Here is a 15,003-nt window from a genome sequence, read left to right on the forward strand (position 1 = left end):
GGCAGGCAGCTCTGGCGGACACCAGATCCCACCCTGAAAGGTTGTCCAATCCACCTGTTTACCAGAGGGAAAGTCTCAGCCCCTGCGTACAAGGTCTTAAGCCAGTCTACAAACCCTCAAGGCAGACCATACTTCAAAAGAGTGGACCAGAGGTACTCGTGGTCGACCCGATCAAAGGCTTTTGCCTGATCCAGGGTCAGCAAGAACCCCTTCCAAAGGCCTGCCCTGCCCCGCTCCACGGCCTCCCGGACACCCAGAACAGCACTGAAAGTGCTACGGACAGGAACGCAACAGTGCTGGGCCTCCAAAAGGAGCCGCGGTGCAAACTTCACCAGCCTGTTGAAGAGTATCTTAGCCAAAACCTTCCTGTCCACATTGAGAAGTGCTGTGGGACGCCAATTCTCAATGCGTGACGGATCCTTACCCTTTGACAAAACTGTCAAAGCTGACCTCCTTAATGATGGAGTAATAGATTGTATTCACCTGTCCTACAGTGACCTCTCCCCAGTAATGGCTGATAACAGGGAGTAATAGATTGTACTCACCTGTCCTACAGTGACCTCTCCCCAGTAATGGCTGATAACAGGGAGTAATAGATTGTAGTCACCTGTCCTACAGTCACCTCTCCCCAGTAATGGCTGATAACAGGGAGTAATAGATTGTACTCACCTGTCCTACAGTCTCCTCTCCCCAGTAATGGCTGATAACAGGGAGTAATAGATAGTAGTCACCTGTCCTACAGTCACCTCTCCCCAGTAATGGCTGATAACAGGGAGTAATAGACTGTACTCACCTGTCCTACAGTGACCTCTCCCCAGTAATGGCTGATAACAGGGAGTAATAGATTGTACTCACCTGTCCTACAGTCTCCTCCCCCAGTTATGGCTGATAACAGGGAGTAATAGATTGTACTCACCTGTCCTACAGTCTCCTCTCCCCAGTAATGGCTGATAACAGGGAGTAATAGACTGTACTCACCTGTCCTACAGTGACCTCTCCCCAGTAATGGCTGATAACAGGGAGTAATAGATTGTAGTCACCTGTCCTACAGTCACCTCTCCCCAGTAATGGCTGATAACAGGGAGTAATAGATTGTAGTCACCTGTCCTACAGTCTCCTCTCCCCAGTAATGGCTGATAACAGGGAGTAATAGATTGTAGTCACCTGTCCTACAGTCACCTCCCCCAGTAATGGCTGATAACAGGGAGTAATAGATTGTAGTCCCCTGTCCTACAGTCTCCTCTCCCGAGTAATGGCTGATAACAGGGAGTAATAGATTGTAGTCACCTGTCCTACAGTCACCTCTCCCCAGTAATGGCTGATAACAGGGAGTAATAGATTGTATTCACCTGTCCTACAGTCACCTCTCCCCAGTAATGGCTGATAACAGGGAGTAATAGATAGTAGTCACCTGTCCTACAGTCACCTTTACACAGTAATGGTGGGTACATTCACCCTTGTACCTCAGCTCCTGTGGTATGTGCCCCCTTGTATCTCCGCTCCTGTGGTATGTGCCCCCTTGTATCTCATCTCCTGTGGAATGTGCCCCCTGTATCTCAGCTCCTGTGGTATGTGCCCCCTTTATCTCAGCTCATGTGGTATGTGCCCCCTGTATCTCAGCTCCTGTGGAATGTGCCCCCTGTATCTCAGCTCCTGTGGTATGTGCCCCCTGTATCTCAGCTCCTGTGCAAACTTCACCAGCCTGTTGAAGAGTATCTTAGCCAAAACCTTCCTGTCCACATTGAGAAGTGCTGTGGGACGCCAATTCTCAATGCGTGACGGATCCTTACCCTTTGACAAAACTGTCAAAGCTGACCTCCTTAATGATGGAGTAATAGATTGTATTCACCTGTCCTACAGTGACCTCTCCCCAGTAATGGCTGATAACAGGGAGTAATAGATTGTACTCACCTGTCCTACAGTGACCTCTCCCCAGTAATGGCTGATAACAGGGAGTAATAGATTGTACTCACCTGTCCTATAGTCGCCTCTCCCCAGTAATGGCTGATAACAGAGAGTAATAGATTGTACTCACCTGTCCTACAGTCACCTCTCCCCAGTAATGGCTGATAACAGGGAGTAATAGATTGTACTCACCTGTCCTACAGTCACCTCTCCCCAGTAATGGCTGATAACAGGGAGTAATAGATAGTAGTCACCTGTCCTACAGTCACCTCTCTCCAGTAATGGCTGATAACAGGGAGTAATAGATTGTAGTCACCTGTCCTACAGTCACCTCTCCCCAGTAATGGCTGATAACAGAGAGTAATAGATTGTACTCACCTGTCCTACAGTCTCCTCTCCCCAGTAATGGCTGATAACAGAGAGTAATAGATTGTACTCACCTGTCCTACAGTCTCCTCTCCCCAGTAATGGCTGATAACAGAGAGTAATAGATTGTACTCACCTGTCCTACAGTCTCCTCTCCCCAGTAGTGGCTGATAACAGAGAGTAATAGATTGTACTCACCTGTCCTACAGTCACCTCTCCCCAGTAATGGCTGATAACAGAGAGTAATAGATTGTACTCACCTGTCCTACAGTCTCCTCTCCCCAGTAATGGCTGATAACAGAGAGTAATAGATTGTACTCACCTGTCCTACAGTCACCTCTCCCCAGTAATGGCTGATAACAGGGAGTAATAGATTGTACTCACCTGTCCTACAGTCACCTCTCCCCAGTAATGGCTGATAACAGGGAGTAATAGATTGTACTCACCTGTCCTACAGTCTCCTCTCCCCAGTAATGGCTGATAACAGGGAGTAATAGATTGTAGTCACCTGTCCTACAGTCACCTCTCCCCAGTAATGGCTGATAACAGGGAGTAATAGATTGTACTCACCTGTCCTACAGTCTCCTCTCCCCAGTAATGGCTGATAACAGGGAGTAATAGATTGTACTCACCTGTCCTACAGTCACCTCTCCCCAGTAATGGCTGATAACAGGGAGTAATAGATTGTACTCACCTGTCCTACAGTCTCCTCTCCCCAGTAATGGCTGATAACAGGGAGTAATAGATTGTAGTCACCTGTCCTACAGTCACCTCTCCCCAGTAATGGCTGATAACAGGGAGTAATAGATTGTACTCACCTGTCCTACAGTCTCCTCTCCCCAGTAATGGCTGATAACAGGGAGTAATAGATTGTAGTCACCTGTCCTACAGTCACCTCTCCCCAGTAATGGCTGATAACAGGGAGTAATAGATTGTACTCACCTGTCCTACAGTCACCTCCCCCAGTAATGGCTGATAACAGGGAGTAATAGATTGTAGTCCCCTGTCCTACAGTCTCCTCTCCCCAGTAATGGCTGATAACAGGGAGTAATAGATTGTAGTCACCTGTCCTACAGTCACCTCTCCCCAGTAATGGCTGATAACAGGGAGTAATAGATTGTATTCACCTGTCCTACAGTCACCTCTCCCCAGTAATGGCTGATAACAGGGAGTAATAGATAGTAGTCACCTGTCCTACAGTCACCTCTCTCCAGTAATGGCTGATAACAGGGAGTAATAGATTGTAGTCACCTGTCCTACAGTCACCTCTCCCCAGTAATGGCTGATAACAGAGAGTAATAGATTGTACTCACCTGTCCTACAGTCTCCTCTCCCCAGTAATGGCTGATAACAGAGAGTAATAGATTGTACTCACCTGTCCTACAGTCTCCTCTCCCCAGTAATGGCTGATAACAGAGAGTAATAGATTGTACTCACCTGTCCTACAGTCTCCTCTCCCCAGTAATGGCTGATAACAGAGAGTAATAGATTGTACTCACCTGTCCTACAGTCACCTCTCCCCAGTAATGGCTGATAACAGAGAGTAATAGATTGTACTCACCTGTCCTACAGTCTCCTCTCCCCAGTAATGGCTGATAACAGAGAGTAATAGATTGTACTCACCTGTCCTACAGTCACCTCTCCCCAGTAATGGCTGATAACAGGGAGTAATAGATTGTAGTCACCTGTCCTACAGTCACCTCTCCCCAGTAATGGCTGATAACAGGGAGTAATAGATTGTACTCACCTGTCCTACAGTCACCTCTCCCCAGTAATGGCTGATAACAGGGAGTAATAGATAGTAGTCACCTGTCCTACAGTCACCTTTCCACAGTAATGGTGGGTACATTCACCCTTGTACCTCAGCTCATGTGGTATGTGCCCCCTGTATCTCAGCTCCTGTGGTATGTGCCCCCTGTATCTCAGCTCCTGTGGTATGTGCCCCCTGTATCTCAGCTCTTGTGGTATGTGCCCCCTGTATCTCAGCTCCTGTGGTATGTGCCCCCTGTATCTCAGCTCCTGTGGAATGTGCCCCCTGTATCTCAGCTCCTGTGGAATGTGCCCCCTTGTATCTCCGCTCCTGCGGTATGTGCCCCCTTGTATCTCATCTCCTGTGGAATGTGCCCCCTGTATCTCAGCTCCTGTGGTATGTGCCCCCTGTATCTCAGCTCCTGTGGAATGTGCCCCCTGTATCTCAGCTTCTGTGGTATGTGCCCCCTGTATCTCAGCTCCTGCTGTATGTGCCCCCTTGTATCTCAGCTCTTGCAGTATGTGCCCCGTTGTATCTCAGCTCTGCTCCTTCTTCCCCTGCAGGTCTTTATTGAGGACATACGGAAGGAATTTGTGGAGGATTTCATCTGGCCGGCAGTCCAAGCCAACGCCATCTACGAGGACCGCTATTTGCTGGGCACTGCACTGGCCCGTCCTTGTATCGCCAAGAAACAGGTGGAGATTGCCAAAAGAGAAGGGGCAAAGTATGTCTCCCACGGGGCCACCGGGAAGGTAATTACTACTGCTAATATTTCATTGTAGGACCCCCCAGATCACAGCCTGCAGGACTTACAGGACAGGCAATCATTCCTGACACCCCAGAGTATTGACCCGAAACACCAGAGCGGTGACCACACACACACACACACACACACACACACACACACACACACACCCACTGACACACCAGAGAGGTGCCCGCCCCCCGACACCCAAGAGCAGTGACCACCTTGACATCTCAGTGCAGTGAGCTTACCCCACCCCCCCTTCCCGACACCCCAGAGCAGTGACCTCCTGACACCCCTGATTATCTAATACCCATGGACCTAGCATGAAAAACTCAAATCATGTAATGCCTATGAATGGCCACCAGATGGCGACGCAGGTTAACATTTCGTTTTCAGTTTGGCACATTGGAAGTCGGGGAGTAGTGGTTCTCTCTTGAACAAGTACTGATTTATGTATAGACTTACATAGCACCCGCTATATTATACCAAATATGTGTAGGTTTGATTTTTTTTTTTTATTATTGTTTTATTTTGAAAGGGGGGTGATTTAAACTTTTATATATTTTTTTTATTTTTTTCACATTTTTTTTTTCTTTTCATTTTTTTTTACTTTTGTCATGCTTCAATAGTCTCCATGGGAGGCTAGAAGCTGACACAACTCGATCAGCCCTGCTACATAGCAGCGATCATCAGATCGCTGCTATGTAGCTGAAATGCAGGCTTGCTATGAGCGCCGACCACAGGGTGGCGCTCACAGCAAACCGGCATCAGTAACCATAGAGGTCTCAAGGACTACTATGGTTACTATGCAGAAGCATCGCTGACCCCCGATCATGTGACGGGGTCGGCGATGCGCTCATTTCCGGCCCGATGGCCAGAAGCGCCGGTTAAATGCTGCTGTCTGCATTGGACAGCGGCATTTAACTAGTTAATAGCGGCGGGTGAATCGCGATTTCACCCGCCGCTATTGCGGGCACATGTCAGCTGTACAAAACAGCTGACATGTCCCGGCTTTGATGCGGGCTCACCGCCAGAGCCCGCACCAAAGCGGGGGTTCTGACGTCGGACGTACTATCCCGTCTGAGGTCAGAAAGGGGTTAAAGGTAATAATTGAGTAAAAGAGGGTAATTTTCGGGGAGTGCTTTTAACAATTAAAGGACTTTTCTGTGTGTGTTTATTGCTTTTGACTACGAGGTCAGTACAGGGGGTGTCTTATATACGCCTCTCCATTACTTAACCCCAGGCTTGATGTTACACAGCTGACAACAACCCAAAAACCATTACCCCGCTTGCCAATACACCAGGGCAAGCGGGAAGAGACGAGGCTAAGCGCCAAAATTGGCTCATCTAATGGTTGCGCCATTTCTGGGGCGGCTGAGGGCTGGTGCTACTAGTCTGGTAGGGGGGCAATAATCATGACCCCTTTCCAACCTGTTAATAGCAGCCCGCAGCTGTCTGCTTATCCTTTGCTGATTATTAAAAATAGGTGGGGCCCCACTTCATTTGGTTTCGAGTGAGGCCCCTTTTTAATAACCAGTAAAGGCTAAGCTGACAGTTGTGAGTTCTTATTAATAGTCTGGGAAGATCCATGAATATTGGCCGCTTCCCAGAATAATAACACCAGCTCACAACTATCTGCTTTCCCTTGGCGTTTTTTTCATTTATTTATTAGTAATGAATGAAACAAACAGCGAGGGCCCCCATATTTTTAATAACCATCTAAGGGAAAGCTGACATCTGTTGGCTGTAGTTAATTGGCTGGGAATGCCCATAGTTATTGGACCATTCACCTATAAATATCAGCCAATTCTGGCACTTAGCCTCAGCTCTTCCCGTTTGCCCTGGTGCAGTGGCAATCGGGGTAATTGTTTTTGAGGTTAATAACGGAGGCGTCAGTCAGACATCCACATTACTAACCCAGTAATAAAAATAAACACACACACAGAACAAAAAATGTATTTGAAGAAGAAGTATTCCCCATTCCACTTCCATCTTCTTTGTCTCCGGCGCCTGTGAATAGCAGTAAAGCTACCACTGTGCACAGGCGCCGGCTGGTGAATATGATCATCAGTGTCACCTGCTTTCGCTGCTATCAGCAGAGCAGGCGATGCTGATGACAGTAGTAGTCATCAGCCGACGCCTGACCAGTGGTAACCTCTTCGCCGCTGGTCACAGCCGCTGGCTCACACACTGTCCTCTGGGAACCGCAATACCCAGCGGCAGTGACTTCGGTAAGGTTACCGCCGGTCAGCGCTGGTGTTTCCTACACTGTCACAGCGTGGGAACCGCCGGATGTTTGGGCCCCTATTCACTTGAATGTGGTCCGGGTTCAGGATCAAATTCGGGTACCATTGTGGTATCTGAACCAAACTTTGTATAAAGCATTGACGAACCCAAACATCCACGAGTCCGCCAAGCCCTACTCATTACATAGCTGAGAAAAACACAGAAAGAAACTGCGGGAATAGCAATTCTTCAATAACTTCTTATTATAGGAATATTGATTCTCTCTGTCATCCTGGCAAATTAGGATAACCTGTGGTCTGACTGTGGGACCTTAGACACGGAACCTCATGAAATATCCAATCGCTACCGATGGGGTGCAGATAACCTCCATATTGTCAGATCCCTCCTGCATATAGAGATGGAATTCTTTCATCAACAGTCTGTGTGCAGTGTCTCAGGTTATATCATGATATGACCACTAGAGGGAGACACAGACCACTCTCCAGACAATTCTCTAATCTCAAGGGGGGGGGGTGTAATAGATAATGTAGTAGATGTCACCTGCAGTCCTATGTAACACCACAGGTAACACAGTGATAACACCACAGGTAACACAGTGATAACTCTCTCAGAACAGATAATGCAGTAGATGTCACCTGCAGTCCTATGTAACACTACAGATAACAATGATAACTCTCTGAGAACAGATAATGTAGTAGTGGTCACCCGCAGTCCTATGTAACACCTTAGATAACACCGTGATAACTCTCTCAGTACAGATAAATATAGTAGATGTCACCTACAGTCCTATTCAACAACACAGATAACACTCCGCTCTATCAGTACAAGGCACCGTGTGTTCTCATTTCAGTTCCTGCCTTTTCTTGCAGGGGAATGACCAGATCCGCTTTGAACTGACCTGTTATTCTCTGTATCCAGAGGTGAAGGTAAATGATCATCATCCAATACGATATATAGGAGAGAGAAAATCCTTATATATTCTTTTTTTTACTTTTTTTTCCCTTTCCTTGTAGATCATTGCTCCATGGAGGATGCCAGAATTTTACAACCGTTTCAGAGGACGTACTGATTTAATGGACTATGCCAAGGTACAGAAATTATCTACTATATACATGTATTGGGGCAGTATTATAGTAGTTAGTTATATTCTTGTACATAGGAGCAGTATTATAGTACTTATATTCTTGTACATAGGAGCAGTATTATAGTAGTTATATTCTTGTATATAGCAGCAGTATTATAGTAGTTATATTCTTGTATATAGGAGCAGTATTATAGTAGTTATATTCTTGTATATAGCAGCAGTATTATAGTAGTTATATTCTTGTACATAGGGGCAGTATTATAGTAGTTATATTCTTTTACATAGGGGGCAGTATTATAGTAGTTTTATTCTTGTACATAGGGGCAGTATTATAGTAGTTATATTCTTTTACATATCAGCGGTATTATAGTAGTTATATTCTTGTACATGGGGGGAGTATTATAGTAGATACAGTATATTCTTGTACATAGGGGGCATTATTATTGTAGTTATATTCTTGTACATAGGGGGCAGTATTATAGTAGTTATATTCTTGTACATAGGGGCAGTATTATAGTAGTTATATTCTTGTACATAGTGGCAGTATTATAGTAGTTATATTCTTGTACATAGGGGCAGTATTATAGTAGTTATATTCTTGTACATAGGGGGTAGTATTATAGTAGTTATATTCTTGTACATAGGGGCAGTATTATAGTAGTTATATTCTTGTACATAGTGGCAGTATTATAGTAGTTATAGTCTTGTACATAGGGGCAGTATTATAGTAGTTATATTCTTGTACATAGGGGCAGTATTATAGTAGTTATATTCTTGAACATAGGGGCAGTATTATACTAGTTATTTATTGTTAGTAGTATGTCATGTTTAGGATGATGAGTGGTTGCGGTAGTTGTCCTATGCACAGGTTGTGTCGGTTTCACCTGACTGGTCTCTGTGCTGTATATGTGTAATGTGGATCACTCAGTGACTGTAATGAATCCAGTGATCAATCATCATTAGTGAGGATTGCAGTTGTCATTGACTCCTCTCACCCCTGCTCCTGGCCAGGCTGCTACTGTGTCACATCTAGGGGGTCATTAGCTCTCATACAGATGATCAGTGAGTGGTGGTTGCAGGTTTTTTGTCTGTGTGTGGGATTGTGATGAGCTGGTGTTAGGATGTGACAGATTTGCCCCCTGGCACAGCCCGAGACCGCTGATTATTGCCCATTCAGAATAAACAAAGGGCGTCATTAATTGACTAACAAGCTCTTGAAAACTAATGAGTCCAGAGCGGTGGATCCGCTGGAGCGCAACGCTTTTCCAATTCTCCCTGTGTTACAGCAATGCTACAATCCGCTGCCCTGTCCCATCTGGGGTCCACACTGCCGGCTCAGCTGTGACATTCAAGTAAAAGAATGTCAGTCATTTCTTATCTCTGTCTGTTCATAGGAAAGCTGGGTGTCATTTAATCCGGCCACCATGCTTTCCTGAGCTATCCACCTGTCCCATAAGTAGATCAGTCTAGTAATTTAGTGAATCAGTATAACGGTATAATGTGGGCATTGTATAGTGGTATTATTTGGTAATATTATTGGAGTACGGTATAATGTGGGCACTGTATGGCAGTATTAGTTGAGTTTGAAAACTACTAGGAAGTAAAAAGTGCACAATATGGTGATATCCCAAATAACGTGGTGATCGAATGGTGGTGCCGCTCACCTGGTAGGGTTGTGAGACCCGACTCTGGTAAGGTAGAAAATAAGGTCTCAGCTGCTGCACCACCTCTGGGTGATAAATTCAGCGTAGTATTGTAGGAAAGGAGATCGCGGGTGTTCGGCACTGTTGTTGGGCAATTAATAATGGGCCGGAATTAAGACAAGATACAGACACTGCGGTTTAATATCGACACATTCTGCTCTATTACAGCTTCTTCTTCAGGAGTACTATAAAGATCTCTGTGGGTCTCCTGAAGAAGACATTGTAATACCTCGAAACGCGTCAAGATTAAACTGCACTGACTGTATCTTCTCTCCATTCCGACTCCTTATGGATTGTAAAACACCCGCAATCTCCTTTCCTACAATATTAGGCGAGTATAGTACTTTGGTAAAATAATGTCTCTATACAGTGTCACACAATATCATGGTGCAATACCCACAGAACACTGCCATGAGATTTCCAAATTACACCATTATACAGTTCCTCACCATATAACTAATACCTTTTATATAATGCCCTAATTATACCGCCATGTAGCCACGAATACTACCACCACAATGAGATATTATCTTTCTTTTTACAGAGGCATTATTTGGCCACCATATGGTGGTAGTATGGCACTGTAAAGTGATATAAATTGGGTAGTGCTATTGGGGTACAATATAATGGCATAATATTGGCCTGGTATGGCAGCATTAGTTACATAATAACATATTGCAATGCAGTACTTCGGGACACTATATAAGGCACGCTGCACGGTATGTCGGTATTATTTGGATACTGAATACTAATGGTTTATGTGCACTATATGGTCATTTCAATCCTATAAAGATTAGAGATTCCCCAAAATGTCCTGTCCAGCACCCCCCCCCCCCCCCCCCCCCCCCCCCAGATTGATTTGGTCCCGGATGAGTGCATTACAAGTGCTTTATTGGAGTTTTCCATGTGAGGCAAAGTAAGTACCCCCTTTGCTCCTCTTGCCCCCAGGCTGCCTCTTATCACAGGGATTTGAGTAGTGGGCTGTGCAGATCGCTATCAGTAGACCCTCCTCTTCTTTGCAGGGTCTCACCCCCTCATAATTGTTGTCATTCTGGAAACAGATAAACTTAAGTGTTCTGTCAGCACCCGGGGGCCTGGATGAGTAAAAGCCCCTAAGTTAACTCCAGGCCCGGCTTCATAACTGTTCGGGATCACACTGGCCTGGTGGCCTTTCACTGCATTCCTAGGGGCTTCCAAGCCATTCAGCGCAGGGACAATACATTCACCACAGCAAGAAAAGATACAAATTGGAGTTTTGTTCTCAGCCGGTTATAAAAACCACAGAGGAACAATGAGGAAAAGGAAATAAAGGCGGCAGCGGCCATCAAAATGGTCCCGGCTGGAAATGTCAAAGCCCGGGGCATAGGGGTTCGTTATGTTATATGGTACCACAAGGTATCTGTGTCCCGAGGATAGGGATCCATTACATTACAAGGTACCACAAAGCTTCTGAGCCATAGGCATGGGGATACGGTATATTATATGGAGTGCCACAAGATATCTGATCCCTGGGAATAGGGATATGTTATATTATATGAGACCACAAGGTATCCGAGTGATCCCTGGGCATTGGGACACGTTATATTACAGGGTATCACAATGTATCTGATCCATAGGTATACGCATACGTTATATTGCAAGGTATCACAAGGTATCTGAGCCCTGCGCATAGTGATACGTTTTATTATACGGTACCATAAGATATCGAAGCCTTGGGCATAGGGATACTTTATATTACAGGGTATCACAAGGTATCTGAGCCTTTGGCATAGTGATACGCTATATTGCAGAGTTTCATCTGTTACCTGGGCATAGGAATATATTACATTACAGACTACCACAATGTATCTGAGCCATGGGTGCATTCAAGCACCAGACATAAGGACACATTATACAACAGGGTATCCGAGGACTTCTCATAGGAAGGTGTACCTTTACCCACTGAGTCAGATGACACAAGCAGTGCGCCTTATTACTTTTGTTCGCTGTTGAGGTATTTTGCACACTGAGACAGAGATGCATGCATACCAACTTTCTACTTTTGCTGGTATCTGTACTCACTGAGCCGGGGGGGAGGGGGGCTCATGTACTTTGTCTTGCTAACTTTGCTGGTAGTGTGAGTTGTTTTGCTCAGTGAGCCAGGGACACATGCACAGCATCTTGCTGCTGTGAGGGGCAATCACCGATGCGTTATAATGAAGTGAATGGGACAATGAAGTGTCTTCCCGATGGTGACATCTTCATTATTTAGGCCCTTTATATAGTGTCAGCTCGTTAGTATGAGCGCTGCTCTGGGGGCCGCGCTGCTGAACATCACCTACCGGCTTTTATTCTATGTGTGGGTGGCGTCGCTCCATTAGCCGGAAGCTTTGGGTTCTTTGTTGTGTTCATCATGGGTGCATTGCTTACCCCTCATTGCCTCGCCCAATGGAGGGGGGGATGCATTTGGAGAAGCCTGTCTACCACCTATGGGGGTCCTCCGAGGCCCCAGTCGGGATCCTCTTTTTCCCGTGATGGGTTTGTTAACATATTAGGGTCCCCACTGAGACAAAAGCGGCTCTGAGTTATTCTGATGCTCCGGCCCAGACGGGGAAAATGGAGATTTTTACGGATTTTCTGTGGGAAAGGAGGAATACATTTTCTGGCGATTCCGTGAAGTGTGAGTGTTTTTCGCTTGTCATTAAATTCCCCCGGTGTTTATAATGCATAGAATCCATCTGTCTGTTCGCTCGCTTGTACATGACGTGCGGCCCTTCGGTGCTGGAGGCGCACTATGTCAGCTTTGTGCTTCCATTTACTGCACATTTGTGGAAATGTAAAAATGTCCAAACAGAGGGTGAATTCATACATTCTGATCAGTGGTGGGAAAGAATTCTACAAATCCACCACGGACCCATCATGCGGCTCTTCAGGCCGGGGCCCTTTTGGTGCTGTAGGGCCCGTGAAGATGTGATCTGTCCTTCCCTACAAGGGCCCCATCACCATCATTGGTACCTCTGACTGTATACATGGCCCAGGTGACACGCCTCACACCGCCATACTCATCCTATACCCAATAGCCCCCATTGAGCCCATTATCCAGCCGTCCCAGCCCCCATAAATCACCCGGATTACTTATAAACCAAAGGACAATGGCTGCCACCACACGGCCACCACAATGACAGATTGACTGGGGAAGACACAATTAATTTTATAGATTTGGTTCCTGAAATGTTGTCATTGGGGACCTCCCCCTGAGCCTCAATAGACCCCAGGATGCACAATAAGCGACATTCGTGCTCATCTATATGGGAAGATGGCCACCCAAAGCCCCTTATAGAGTAATATAATGGACCATGGAGGAAGCTGAGATGAACACACAGGCGATGCCAGGTATCTGATATCTAATTAGTGTGTAGGCCGAAGCCTGAGGCTGCTCTGCTGACAGTCTGATGTCAGAAGTTGTCATAGCAACCCTCTACATCAGTGTACAAACATGGCTGCCGGCAGGACGTACACAAGGCCTACATGTAGACTATGAAGCTCGTTATTTAGGATTTATTGGATTTTCATAAAATATCTGCCCAGAATAATAATTAATATATATCCTACAGAAACATGGCATCCCCGTACCGGTGACCCCAAAGAGCCCCTGGAGTATGGATGAGAATATCATGCATATAAGGTAAGTGACACCAACATAACAGTCGGGGTACGGGATAATGACACTGACACTCGGGCTACAGGATAATGATGCTGACATTCGGGGTACAGGATAATGACGCTGACAATTGGGGTAAAGGATAATGACGCTGACACTCGCAGTACGGGATAATGACGCCAGCACTAGGGGTATGGGATAATGACGCTGACACTGGGGGTATGGGATAATGATGCCAATACTTGGGGTACGGGATAATGACGCTGACAATTGGGGTAAAGGATAATGACGCTGACACTCGCAGTACGGGATAATGATGCCAGCACTAGGGGTAGGGGATAATGACGCTGACACTAGGGGTACGGGATAATGACGCCAATACTCGGGGTACGGGATAATGATGCTGACACTCGGGGTACGGGATAATGATGATGACACTCGGGGTAGGGGATAATGACGCTGTCATTCGGGGTAGGGGATAATGACGCTGACACTCGGGGCACAGGATAATGACGCTGACACTCGGGGTATGGGATAATGACGCTGACACTCAGGGTACGGGATAATTATGCTGACACCCGGGGTACAAGATAATGATGCTGACACTCGGGGTACAGGATAATGATGCTGAAACTCGGGGTACAGGATTATGACGCTGACACTTGCGGTGCAGGATAATGACGCTGACACTCAGGGTGCAGGATAATGATGCTGACACTCGGAGTGCAGGATAATGATGCTGACACCGGGGGTACAGGATAATGATGCTGACATTCGGGGTACGGGATAATGACGCTGACAATTGGGGTACAGGTTAATGACGCTGACACTCGCAGTACGGGATAATGACGCCAGCACTAGGGGTATGGGATAATGATGCTGACATACGGGGTAGGGGATAATGACGCTGACACTAGGGGTACGGGATAATGACGCCAATACTCGGGGTACAGGATAATGATGATGACACTCGGGGTACGGGATAATGACGCTGATACTCGGGGTATGGGATAATGACGCTGACACTTACGGTGCAGGATAATGACGCTGACACTCAGGGTACGGGATAATGATGCTGACACCCGGGGTACAAGATAATGATGCTGACACCCGGGGTACAGGATAATGATGCTGACATTCGGGGTACGGGATAATGACGCTGACACTTGCGGTGCAGGATAATGACGCTGACTCTCCGGGTGCAGGTTAATGATGCTGACACCCGGGGTATGGGATAATGATGCTGACACTCGGGATACAGGGTAATGACGCTGACACTCGTGGTATGGGATACTGACGCTGACAATTGCGGTGCAGGATAATGATGCTGACACTCGGGGTGCAGGATAATGATGCTGACACCGGGGGTACAGGATAATGATGCTGACATTCGGGGTACGGGATAATGACGCTGACAATTGGGGTACAGGATAATGACGTTGACACTTGCAGTACGGGATAATGACGCCAGCACTAGGGGTATGGAATAATGATGCTGACATACGGGGTAGGGGATAATGACGCTGACACTAGGCGTATGGGATAATGACGCCAATACTC

At 46.5% G+C, this 15,003-nt stretch overlaps 1 protein-coding gene across 2 annotated transcripts in view; it reads left to right on the forward strand.

Annotated features, from left to right (window-relative positions):
• The window catches only part of ASS1 (argininosuccinate synthase 1), a 59,481-nt gene that overhangs the window by 11,419 nt on the left and 33,059 nt on the right, over positions 1-15,003 (forward strand). For both annotated transcript variants that reach the window (XM_069747523.1, XM_069747524.1), the window contains exons 5-8: positions 4,585-4,773; positions 7,886-7,942; positions 8,030-8,104; positions 13,397-13,467. In XM_069747523.1, coding sequence (XP_069603624.1) covers positions 4,585-4,773; positions 7,886-7,942; positions 8,030-8,104; positions 13,397-13,467 — 392 coding nt within the window. The remainder of the gene's footprint in view (positions 1-4,584; positions 4,774-7,885; positions 7,943-8,029; positions 8,105-13,396; positions 13,468-15,003) is intronic.

The sequence above is a fragment of the Ranitomeya imitator genome, chromosome 2, assembly GCF_032444005.1.
Source record: "Ranitomeya imitator isolate aRanImi1 chromosome 2, aRanImi1.pri, whole genome shotgun sequence".
NCBI lineage: Eukaryota > Metazoa > Chordata > Amphibia > Anura > Dendrobatidae > Ranitomeya > Ranitomeya imitator.